This window comes from Vulpes lagopus, chromosome 20 (genome assembly GCF_018345385.1).
Source record: "Vulpes lagopus strain Blue_001 chromosome 20, ASM1834538v1, whole genome shotgun sequence".
Taxonomy (NCBI): Eukaryota; Metazoa; Chordata; class Mammalia; order Carnivora; family Canidae; genus Vulpes; species Vulpes lagopus.
In genome coordinates, this window is record NC_054843.1 from 11,922,191 (window position 1) to 11,935,016 (window position 12,826).

Consider the following 12,826-nt stretch of genomic DNA (forward strand, 5'->3'; position numbering starts at 1 on the left):
TTTCAGAAAGTATAGATCTAATTATATAATGCCTCAGATTACCTAAGATCTGCATCCTGATTGATGCTGGGTAATTTCTAACTTTGACAACCTAGAAAACCAAAAGTAGTATGTCATTTCCATGAAGATTCGGATTGCTGGTTATCTTAATTTATTGGCCATTGGTACTTTCTAAATGAGCTGTTTATGTCCTTAACCCATTTTTCCCTGAGGTATTTATTCATCTTCTGAAGCAGCCTTGGTGTAAAGTTCAGTCCCTTTCCATTTGTGCTGCAGACATTCCTGTCAGTATTGTAACTTTATTGTGTCTTAACTATATGGAAAATTACAGATTTTTTAACTTTTAGCTTTAGTTTCTTCAAAAGCATGTCCTCATCCCCAAGGATATAAATATTTAAGAGCAACTCTCAATTTGACCTTGCCAGCTTACTCCGTTGCTGAGTATTTCTTTTGCCTTTCTCTGATAGTTTAATTTTCCTTGTTTTATTTTTTCCCCTCTAATTCAGCCCTCTCACCTTTAAGTCTAGTTATCTGCATTATGCTCTTAGGAAATACCCTCTCTTAGCTCCCTAAAAATATTTTGAAAATTCTGTAAAAATTATGTTTATGGAAAGTACGTAATAATGTTTAATTTGTCCTTTTGAAAGTTAGACATTTCCAAATGTCTAGTCTGCTGCCTTTGTTAATAACATTATTTCAGCCCCAGGTCTTTTAGGATGTAGATCCATAAGAGTTCTTCCATTCCAGGGGAGGATCTGGAAAAAGTTAGTTTAAATGGGGTAAACCTAAAGGATTACCTTTTTTTTTTTTTTTAAGATTTTATTTATTTATTCGTGAGACACACAGAAGCAGAAACAGGCAGAGGGAGAAGCCGGCTCCTCACAGGGAGCCTGATGTAGGACTCGATCCCAGAACCCCGGGATCATGAATCATGACCTGAGTCAAAGACAGATGCTCAACCACTGACCCACCCAGGTGCCCCCAAAGATGACCTTCTTGAGCATGTTCTTGAAAGACCTATGAAGCGTGTTGCCAAGTTCTGAAATGGAATTGATTTGCTCTGATAGGCAGGTGAAGGATGATTAGCTTCTTACAACACTAACTTCAAAGCTCAGGGCAGATTCTAAATCGCTATTAAAAACCGTACCATTCAGGCCAACAGCTTTCAGTGTCTCCATTCTGTGCCTTCAAGGAATTCTAATTCTATAGCACTTGGAGCCAAGGAAGATCTGTACCCACAGAGGTGCCGGCTGTCTTCTCAGCATGTTGGTCACAGCTACACAGCTTATTTGGAAATACCAGAAAAGTTCACTTATTTTATATACTCCAGAAGCTCTTTAAATGAAGGGAGTTGAAACTATGTAGGAGAGAGCTTACATTTTAAAAAGCAAATTTGTTACATGATATGAATTTTAAATGAGAATGTTTTTCTAGTGCACAGTCTCTGTTTGAGACCAGGGAGTCTGTGGCTGTCTACAAGTTTTTTGAGATTATTTTTTAAATACATCAACAGGCTGGTGTGACTTAATTATAATGTGTTTGTTTTAGATCATACTTTTGTCTAAAAGCCACTCACAGTTATAGGAAAGGCAGAATGCCAATCCTTCTCTTCTAGAATTGTTTCATGTAAGAACAGTTACTTAACCTGTGGATCAGAATCAAAGGAAGTATAAAATTATGTAGCAAAGTCGTCAGTGAATTTACATCTGGCCAGGGAAAGATACTGGCTACAGCAAAGGAAACCTGGATCTGTGTGCATCTTAGAAGAAAGACCTTAGATTTAGCAACACGGTCTTTTAGAGCAAAGATTGGGAATGTTTCAGGTACTTAAAAATTCAGTATATGTGAGACAGTATACGTTGTATTGAATCTAGCTGAATGAAGTCTAGATTATTGCATAGTGTAACTAAAACAGTTGCTTTTTTCCAAGATAATTTTCATGCCAATGAATTTGTATTTTCCATCTCTTTTTATCAACTAGTTATTGGGTCGGACTATAACTATTACTTTAAAAAGTCCAGACTGGATCAAAAATTTGGAGGAAGAAATGAGTTTAGAGAAAATTAATGTTGCATTGCCATCATCGACAAGCTCCACCCTGCTTGGTGAAGATGCGGAGGTCACCGCAGATTTTGATATGGAAGGTTTGTTTATGGAACACATTGACTTTGACTTCTTTGCTTCTAGATAAGTGTCCTTCCTATCAGTGAAGTCTCAGCCTCCAAGTTTATCCATCTCTATCTTCTTGCCACACACAGAGCAGTATTAATTAAATTTGTTTTGCATTGTATTGTATCTCTTTTGCCTGTACCTAGACTTCAGATTGCAAATGTATTGGCCATTCTTCCATTTAAAGGTTAAGATCTTTACAAGTGTAGGTTTATGTCCTTCTGTGCTAGGAGCACGAATTGGTATTTCTGGTATGGGGTTATGGTCCTACTAGTTGCAGTTAAGGTAGAAAAGTAGAAGTTCAAAATGGGTGTTCTAACAACAGAAATGAGTTCTAAGTAGTTACAACAAAAGAAGATCCTTTTCAAAGTAATTTTTAAAGGATTCTCAAGAAGGCTAGGAACACATGCTTTGAATGGATCCATATAAATGTAGCTATTTCAAATTTAGTGTTTAGTATCCAGTTATCTGGATAATAATTTCCTTAAATGTGATTCTTTTAAAAAGATTTTATGTATTTATTCATGAGAGACATAAAGAGAAGCAGAAACACAGGCAGAGGGAGGAGAAGCAGGCTCCATGCAAAGGAGTTTGAGGTGGGACTCGATCCCAGGAATCCAGGATCAGGCTCTGAGCCAAAGGCAGGTGCTGCTCAACCGCTGAGCCACCCAGGCATCCCTCCTTAAATGTGATTAAGAAATGAAGGTGCCTTCTCATGCTATATGCTGTATTATTCTAGCATATTTCCCATGACAGTGCATCCCTTAGTTTAAAAAATGACAATATATCATACTGTGAGGCCATGTATATCCAGTTAACACAATTAAAAGTTGAATCCTTACAACTCCAGCTTTCATGTTCCTCTGTTCATTCATTGGCTTAGTCCATACATTTATATCCTACGTTGTATGTGCCAAGTGCCTACTAGGTGCCAGAAATTCAACAGATGTCATCCTGCCCTTCCAGAACTCCTAGCTTAGTGGTGTTACAAGTGAGCAAGCAGTGAGAATTAGTGACAGAGATGCAGTAATGAACAGCGCTGTGGTAGTGCACAGGACAGTTGCCTACCTCAGATTTGGGAAGTTGGGAAAGGTTTCCCAGAGAAATTGAAATTTGAGTTAAGAGTCTGAATGAAGACTGGCTGAGAATTAGATGAAGGAGAAAGAGAGAGAGAGAGTGAACCAGGAAGAAGGAACATACAGGAACCAAAAGAGGAAAAGGCTTAATGTTCTTGCATAAGTATTCCACTCATGAGGAAGTAGAGGGAGAGAAAAGAAAGCAGGGTGGGGAGTGATGTGGAGTGGAAGATGAATTTGGTTTGGGACATGTTGGACTGAGGTGTCTTTGGAGCCTTCTGGGCCCACATATAGGCTGTGGGTATGTGGACCTGGTGCTCTGCAGAGACCTCTGGGCTCACAGGGCAGCTCTGATGGCAGCTCAAGGCATGCTTTTTCATTAGTTTGGTAAAAAGGACTGTATAGAGATGGGAAAAAACTGGTCCTGGGAATGAACAGATTGTAAGGTCAGGAAAAGGCAGCCGCTCACAAAGGGAAAATGAAAAAGAAACAACTATAAATGTCAAAGAGCCAAGAGATTGGCCTAAAAATCAAGGAAAGTACTGATAACAAGGAAGGCATAGTCAGAGGAGTCCGGTGTCACAGAGAGATGAGAAGATATGGAGACCACCACTTGCCCTTTGGATTTAATACCAATGAAGGAGGCTGTTGGCAACACTCATGAGAGTACTTTCAGTGCAGCGATGAAGGCAGATGGTGGTAAATTGAGGTGTGGAGAGAAGGTGAGGAAGTGGAGAGCGTGTCTCTACACAGCTCTTTAGGGAAGTGAAGATGGGGCTGGGGAGAGAGAGGCACTTGCTCCAGGGAGATTGGGGATCCAGGGAGTGCCATTTGAAATGAAAGAGGCTTGAGAGTTGGCTGACAATGTTAGGGACCAGCAGGGCAGAAGTGGTGATAGAACAGGTCACAGGGAAAACGGGGGTGGGCAGAACCACAAGACCTGAGTGCAGCTGTGGGATTGGACACAGCTTGGCAGCAGGTTGTTGAAGGGGATGGGGGTCCCATCTTAGGACTTCTTTTTCCTCTGAGAAGTGTTAAAAGTTGAGGTTATCTGTGGCAGTAGGATAACCCACAGTGTCTGGAGAGTTGAGAAGCTTTGAGATAAAGCTCCTGAGAAGGAGTCAGGGGAGAGCCAGTCATGAAATTGCCAGGCAGCTTTGGGATCCCAGAGAAGGCTAAACATTGCAAATTTAATACGACTGCAATCATAGGCACCACGGGATTCTCCCCAGCAGCAGCAGCAGCACTCAGCAGCCCTGGTGCAGTGATGGAGAGGTTAAAAGTGGAACTGCTGCAGCTGGGACAGAAGAGTAGTGCGTGAGGGTGGCCGAGGTGAAGTGCCATAGAAACTGAGGACAAATCCAGAGAAGCAGAAAGGGATAGGGACCAAAAGCAGAGGGATCAAAGGCCTGGATCCTGATAAAGTCACAAGGGGCAAGAGTCACTGAGGGAGAGAACTGGCAGGCTGGGAGGTAGTGATCAGAATGAAGTGTTTTTTGAGTATTATTTCAGAGCGAAGGCAGTTGGGAGGGCTATGTATGTTTGAGTGGAAGAGGATGTAAGGACAAGACCAAGGTATTATGGTTGTTGATGTCCTGTCTCCATGGATTTTGATTCCACCCAGAAAGATGGTAGGACCCAACCATCATCCTACTCTCTGCTTAGTCCTTGATGAGTGGATTCAAGTCACTGGAAGGATGGAGGTTGGAGATGATGGCAGCTAGGGGATGCGGAGGGCGTTAACATAAATTCCTGCTGGCATAGCCTCAAAGAAGTAGACCTTTTTGTTCAGAATTGGAGGATTAGTGTTCTGAAACTGGAACCAGGTTGCAAAGGGCACCCTGCCTCTACTCTCCAACCCTGAGGAAAGGTGGAGAGATTGGGAGGCCTCAGGTGAGGAGACTTGACGAAGGGTGCATGGCTGTCTGAGGGCCGGAGTGGAGCTGAGGGCAATGGGGAAGGAGTGGTTCCATGGAGCAAGTAAGAAGGTTTGGAAGGAGAGGTTTTGACTCAGAGTAAACTTCTGAGTCAGCCAGCACTGAGATAGCTGCTCAGTGGAATATTGAAAGTCGTCAGGTTAGCCCAGCTGCAGATGTTAGGCACTGCTGGCATCCTGCTGCTCTGAGGTAATGGGCTATCTTTACAGTTTTCTGTAAGGGCGTATATACTCATTCTAGTTCTATACATATACATTTTTCATATATGTCTACATGTTTAACCTGTATGTGTTTGCAATGTCGTAATGTTAGCGTTTATTTCGTGTATTGAACCTCTTAAAACCTGGATTGGTGAAAACAATCTCTGAGAAAGTTAAAATGGTGGTGATTTTGACAACCTCCTTTCCTTAGGTGATGTCGATGACTACAGTGCTGAAGTGGAGGAAATTCTTCCCCAGCACCTCCAGCCATCTTCAAGTTCTGGCCTGGGCACTTCCCCAGGCTCTTCACCCCGGACCAGTCCCTGCCAGTCACCGACCATATCGGAGGGCCCTGTACCTTCCCTTCCTGTAAGACCAAGCCGAGCACCATCAAGAACTCCTGGGCACCCGAGCTCACAAAGTGGGTATTTATTTAAAGTTTTATGTAACTTTCCCTAGCTGACCTATTTGATTTTAGGTGGTCAAATCTCTGATGCCTTTGGATCTGTCCCATGTTTTCTGTGCATGCAAAAGAGGAAACTTGTAGATGGTAAGCCCTGAATGGAAAGGAAACTCATCATCACTTTCATTAGATGAGAGTTTTTCTTAAACCTTTTCTTCTGTGAGGTTAGGTTTATCCATATCTTAAAATCGATGTTTTTTTGGTCAGTATATTAAGAACTCATAACTATCTGGGCTTAACTATCTATGCATAACCTATATTATAGTATGAAGCAAGGAGAGACAAAGAATTTTTTTGAATTCAAATTTAAGAGTCATTACTCCTCCAAAATTGGAAGATTTGTCTCTGGAAGTTGTTATATCCTATTACTAAATCACTGTTCTATGCTTACCAACATCTCCAGAAAATGTCTTCCATTTCATAAATTTCTCCAGTTCTCCATACTACTACTCTTAGAGGACTGGCTTCATTAGATAGGTATAGGGAAAAGAAGAGATGCGTTTTTTCTTCTCTGGATAGGCCAGCAGGCTGCAAATGACCTCATTGAACCAACACTTTTGCCCTCTTGATGGGGCCACTCAGTAAATCAGTGCTCCTGGGGCCTAGCTGAGGTGTCCATATGGAGCTAGCTAGCGCTATTGCTTCTGTGGTCTCGAAGGGGAATTTAATGGCAGAACTGCTTGTGTTATTGGTAATAAAAATGCATGTCAGTGTGCTATAGTACCAATGGAGGAAATGATCAAAATTGTGAATATATCATATGTCTTGGGAAGTACCATATCTTTGTGCTCACACCCACGTAGAATCTGATCTTACCTAACATACTTTTCTAGGTTCTCCTGTCGACACTCTCCCAGCAACACAGCTACAGCAAAGAGATTCCCAGCCCCTTGAGCCCAAACGGCCACCTCCTCCCCGCCCGATTGCTCCCCCCGCACGCCCTGCGCCCCCCCAGAGACCACCTCCACCTTCAGGTAACAAACCGTTTGATTTCCACTAATGCCAGACTGGAAAATATTCCTCCATTCTCTTTTAAAAAGTCTTGCATTTTTCAAACCCGAGCTTCTAGATTTTATTGTTTTTCTATCATTGTTGCTACTACCTGAGCTTTTCTCTCAGGAATGTGGTAGGAGCAACAGAACAGGTAAAAAGAGTGTTTCCCAACTGGATTTCGGAGATAGGTTTTTCTAGCTGCCTTCTTACAGGTGTGCACAAAATGTTTGCTTTGTTTTTGCTAATTTGATGTAGTTGTACTAATTTCTGTAAAATATATAGTTAGAACCAAGGAACATACATATACTTATTTATGATCAAGTTTTATATGTTTGCTTAAATATTCTTTTTAAGTAAGTATAGTTAAAACTTAAATTGTTAGAAGTATTTGCATTAAATAATAGCTTTTTTACAGTACCAAGATACTAATATGTAGTTCCCACATGATATTTAACATCATGAATACTATAGTAAATATTTGACATTCAGTTCTTTATTTAATGTCCTTTCCTTCTTGCTGCATATTTTCTTATGAACTATAAGGGGCTAGGAGTCCTGCACCTGCTAGAAAAGAATTCGGAGGTAACCATTTATATTTGTTCTAATACATGCTTCTTGGTTCATTTATGTTTTAGAGTTTGATCCGTGTAATGAAAAGACATTTTAGATTTGTTTGATAAAAGCCAAAGTGAATGATATTTATACTCCAAGTTAAAAATAGTGCCAAACTTCCATTATATTCCTGTTGAGTAAAAGATTATAGTTTTATTAGTGAACAGAACTGATAAAGGCTTCCATTCTCCGAGTAGAAGTAGTTGAATTACTCATCAAGGACTGACACACTTTTTCTTAATAAATATAGTTAGTTTGGTTACACAAATATAATTCCCCTCAAATCACATTAACTTTAAAAGGAATTCAGGTATAGTAAATATGGTAAATATTTTCCAAGTATTTGATTAGTGATGCACTGGTACTTTCCTTTTCTAGAAGCTTAGCAAATCTAGTGATTAGCAAAATTTCCTAGGAATGCAGCTTAAAGTTATAATTATCTGAAATATATCTTTCATTTTGCATGGCTTTATTGTAACTTGTCATAAAACTCATGCTTCACTTTTTTTAACAATGATTTTGTGTTTTTTTTTTCAATAAGGAAATTTTTTTAATAAGGAAATTTTTATTAACAAATGGGTCACTTTTTTAAAAAGTGTACTTCATTTGTTTTACATGAAAATTTCTCATAAAAATCAGTTGGAGGTATACTTTTGACAAGTTCATTTAATTCTCAAGAGAGATTGAGGCGGATTATCATTGATCTGCAGAAGAGCAGATTTATAAATCCACTATTAATATTGTTAAGGTTCACTCACTATGCATGTGTGGTTGTTCTATGTCAGCTCTGGCTACCTAATGCCATTGCTGGCCAATTCACATGTTATCACAGGTTGACTTTGCTTGTATATAGATTTTAAGGACTTTGTATAAAAAGTATAGCTTGATTATTTTAGCATGACAGCTTCTGCAGAACACTGTTGGATGATAATTTTTCCATTAACTTACAAAAAATTAATTTTTCCCATTTTAAACTCCTACTTTTATTTATATTTTTATGTTAAGTTCTATTTATCCCCTTTAATAAAGAAAAAACTACAGAAAATAAACTTTTAAGTGAATTTGTGAAAAGTTATATCAAACTTAGAAATCTGACTGAATTTTTTTAAAGTTGCTTCTTTTTCATATCTTTTGTAGGGATGTTTGCAGCATATTTTTTGAAACTAATAACTGTTATAGTTATTAACTATAACTATAAACCAATAACTCTTCTAAGGCAGTCACTAAGAGAAAGTCATTATAGTACTTACAGAGTTTTCTTAAAATAATCCATCAAAAACTAACTTCTAAGAAACTAATATAGTCTTATAGAATTTTTTTTAAAGGTTTTATTTACTGATGAGAGACACACAGAGAGAGGCAGAACATAGGCAGAGGCAGAAGCAGGCTCCCTGTGGGGAGCCTGATGCAGGCTTGATCCCAGGATCACAACCTGAGCCAAAGATAGATGCTTAACCACTGAGCCACCCAGGTGCCCCTGTCTCATAGAAATTTAAAATGAAATTGAAACTATGATTTTTCTACCTTTGACTGTCAAATATTAGAGCTTTCATTAGTGATTTAACTGTGAATATAATGTGATGATCATAGAGCCAAAGCTTTCATTAAGATATTTTAAAATTCTGTACAGCTAGTAATCTCTGATGTGAAAAGAACAGTGTCATCCCCTTCCTATCCTGTTTGAGGAAAGAGAGGACTGGGGTTTGGGCTAGGCATCGAAAGTCGCTTTGGTTTGTATTGATATCTTTGAAGAAATGTAAAGGAGTAAAAGAATCTTTTTGCAAAAGTCAGTTGAACGCAGAAATTGTTTTGTGTGCCTGCCTTTCATTCTGTGCTGTGGGCCCTGAACAATATACAGCTTCTGTTCTTTCTCTAAAAAGGTGTTGGAGCCCCTCCCAGTCCTGGGGCAGCTAGGCGAGAGATGGAAGGTAACAAGACTTCTACACCATAGAAATGGACCTCTCATCTCACTTGTAAATGTCAGCCCCCCGTGTGTAAAGGCACACTAAACCTGTCCTTAGTCTACCTGTAAACTTCCTCACCTCTCTTATGTACACCATGTAATCTTGTACTTCTTCTCTTTCCATCCTGTGTTGTGGATAGTTTCTAACAGGTTCCCCCATTTAATTTCCCTGTGATTCTTATGTTGTTTTGCACTCTGTTTTGTATATATTTCATATCTACTTAGGATGTGGAATTACTGTACAATGTTATTTTAATAAGAATGCCTTTCAAAATACTTTATGAAGTCAGATGTTTAGAAATGTACTATGCCAACTCTGAAGTTTTACAAATTAATTAAAATTTATAATTAAACCCTATTAATTCAGGCCCAAGACTATGTACTTTGTGGGTGATTTCAAATAACATAAATTTTTATGTATAATGATGCTGAACTAAGTTTGCTTAAAAGACCATTAAGACAAAGTCATTCATTAAGATTATAGTTGCCAGAGGGCTGATGTATTCAATGTAACAATGGCACTTAAATTTCCTTTTAAAAAGAATAAATTTGAGATGTTACCTTTAACAGCCCCCCTCCGCCTTTTGACCCCCGGAGTAATTTATTTCATTTCATTTCATTTGTCCATTACATTTCTTCTGAATTTGAACCACGTGTTAACACTATCGCCCATAAGGCAAATACTTAGTTGTAAGATATGCCTGCCTTCTACCTTAGTCACAGGATTTTGTTGCAGAAATCTGAAATACCTCCTTTTAAGATTACTTAATCCATAGTGATACCTAGAGCATGAAGCTCTAAAACTGGGTTGTTAGGAGTACCCTTGTGTAACTTGGAAAATGCTGTTTGCTCAGGAGCAGTTTGTCTGCCAAGCTCTGAGAGGCAGTAGTGTCCCGTCTCATGACCATTCACATAAGCTGATCTTATGTTTTCAAGGCTCACAGGAGAGAACTCTGTGGAAAGGTCACCTTAGGAAGTAGCTCTGTGATTGATATATCAGCCTGAGACCTAAGTCGTCTCTCATAAATATCACTCTACATATTCTACTAATTTTTCTCTCTTTGGGGACATTTTCTTCAGGGCTGATAATAGCCTTCCTCGTTATCCAAAGCAGTGTACCTTTGGTTCCCATCTCACGCCCCCATTTGTGCTGATAATGATACAGAACAGCCAACGGATATTACACAGTGTTGCTTGACTGTTTACTTATGACTCATTTTTTTTTCCCCCTTCCTGCTTCAAAGCACCCAAAAGCCCTGGAACAACACGGAAAGATACTATAGGTAAAAACACTTGAATTTAGCTACTTAACTTTAAAACTGGACCATGTAGACACTTGGGATATAAGTGCATGGTTTCTTTTTTCTTTCTTTTTAAAAAATACCCTAAATACATGGTGTGATGTCTTTGTTTCAGGACGCAATCAGCCTTCACCTCAAGCAGGATTCACAGGCCCAGGACCTGCTGGATACAGTGCAGCCAGACCGGTAGGCAACACCTAGCCTATGAGCCAAGACATTTAGGTTCTGGGTCCCAGTTTGCTATTAGTCATATGTGTTATGTTGGGAAATCCTGTGGCCTGTCTAAAATGAGGGCATGGCACTTGATGCCTCCAGGGTACCTTTCAACTATAACATTTAGCACACTCTTCAAAAGTAATGAAATATACTTTATTATTTGAATAAAAGTGATATACTTAAGTAATTATGGTCACTAAGCAACTTAGAATCTCAAAGTTTATGAGAGGGCAATGTATTTGGGCAGCATTTTAAGCTTTTAGTATCTGAGTAATTAATGAGGATATAAAGTCATCCTTTAATAAGAAAGATTTAAAAACTAGATTGCAGGGAAAACATTTATAATAAGAGTCCGTATACTAAACCTGGTTCTGAAGGTAGTAAAAGTAGGAGAACAGATGGCATTTCAGGGCTTCTCCCTTCCTTGTAAATCTGTGGTTTTCTGTGTTTATCATATTTTCTCTTAAATACATAATTATTCTAATGTTTACCTAAATGAAAATTTTCTCTGGGATCTAACAAATAATAAAAGAAAATGGAAACCAGAATCAGTGGCTTGTCCAGTGGCGCCTGGGATGCCAGGAGGTAGGGTGGGGCACCAGCGAGGTGCCTCTAGCTGAAGAATGGAAGCGGGAGCTGGTACTCTCAGAAGAAATGCAGGGGCCTCTTCTAATGAAACCGCTTCTAATTCCTAGTAAGAAATGGTCATAACGTTTCTAAGACAGAAATCTTTGTCTTTCCTGTTGTAGCTGTCTAGTTAACATCCACCCTAAAAGTCCTTTACTCCACATATTACACTCCACATTAGTGTCTTAGCAGGGCGCCTGGGTAGCTCAGTTGGTTGAGCGCCTGACTCTTGATTTCAACTCAAGTTGTGATCTCAGGATCATGAGATCAAGCCCCACAGTAGGCTCTGCACTGGTGTGGAGCCTCCTTAAAATTCTCTCTTCCTTTCTTCCTCCCTCTGCCCCTCCCCATCTGCTCATGATCTCTGTCTCTAAAATAAATAAATAAAAATGAAGTGTGGGATACAGATACAGATATACAGACACAGCTAGAGGATCTGTTACCCATTCCCCTTTTTTCAGAAAGGGAAAGTCACTCTTCACTGACTTTGCCAGCCACTTCCCACAAGCACTTTATGTATTCTGTTTAATGCCATCAGAATAGGGAAGGTAAGTCAGGATTTTGTGATTACAATAATAATTTATGCCAAAAATAAGAACCATTGAGGGCTTAGCGCCTCCAGCAAACTTATTAAAATAGACAACGTATTTCTCACCAGTGTCTGTCTTAATGTATTTAATTTAGCACATTGAGTTAGTCATTCAGGAGTTTTTACATCTGTGTTTGAAAAAAAAAAACAATCTCAGGGTGTGGATTTTCTTAAGTGTCTTAGTTGTGTATCTCCATCTCCTCTTGAGCTTTCACAGCATCCCTGGCTCCAATCAAGGTATTGCTTAGGGGAAGGGTGGGGCCCCGCCACTTGTGACACTTGAGCTCCGGTCCTGGCTTTCCTTCCTAGCTTTGTGGCCTTGGGAAAATTGTATACGTTTCTTCATCTTAATTTAAAATAGAGTTGGTAAGGGCACATGGGTGGCTCAGTGGCTGAGCGTCTGCCTTTGGCTTAGGTCATGATCCAGGGTCTTGGGATCGATCCCACATCAGGCTCCCTGCACAGAGCTTCCTTCTTCCTCTGTCTGTGTTTCTGCCTCTCTCTGTATGTCTCTCACGAATAAATAAATAAAATCTTTAAAAAAATAAGATAGAGATTTATAGGGGCACCTGGGTGACTTAGTTGGTTAAGCATCTGCCTTCAGCTCAGGTCATGATCCCAGGGTTCTGGGATAGAGCCCCTTATCTGGCTCCCTGCTCAATGGGGAGCCTGCTTCTTCC

The 12,826-nt window shown here is 39.6% G+C and overlaps 1 protein-coding gene across 12 annotated transcripts in view; it reads left to right on the forward strand.

Annotated features, from left to right (window-relative positions):
• The window catches only part of SYNJ1 (synaptojanin 1), a 91,602-nt gene that overhangs the window by 68,144 nt on the left and 10,632 nt on the right, over window positions 1-12,826 (forward strand). For 5 of the 12 annotated variants that reach the window (XM_041734976.1, XM_041734977.1, XM_041734983.1 and 2 more), the window contains 7 exons: window positions 1,982-2,144; window positions 5,594-5,803; window positions 6,679-6,819; window positions 7,382-7,420; window positions 9,331-9,378; window positions 10,658-10,696; window positions 10,830-10,900. In XM_041734976.1, the coding sequence (XP_041590910.1) occupies window positions 1,982-2,144; window positions 5,594-5,803; window positions 6,679-6,819; window positions 7,382-7,420; window positions 9,331-9,378; window positions 10,658-10,696; window positions 10,830-10,900 (711 nt within the window). The remainder of the gene's footprint in view (window positions 1-1,981; window positions 2,145-5,593; window positions 5,804-6,678; window positions 6,820-7,381; window positions 7,421-9,330; window positions 9,379-10,657; window positions 10,697-10,829; window positions 10,901-12,826) is intronic. The other 7 variants (XM_041734981.1, XM_041734982.1, XM_041734988.1 and 4 more) reach the window with 4 other exon arrangements.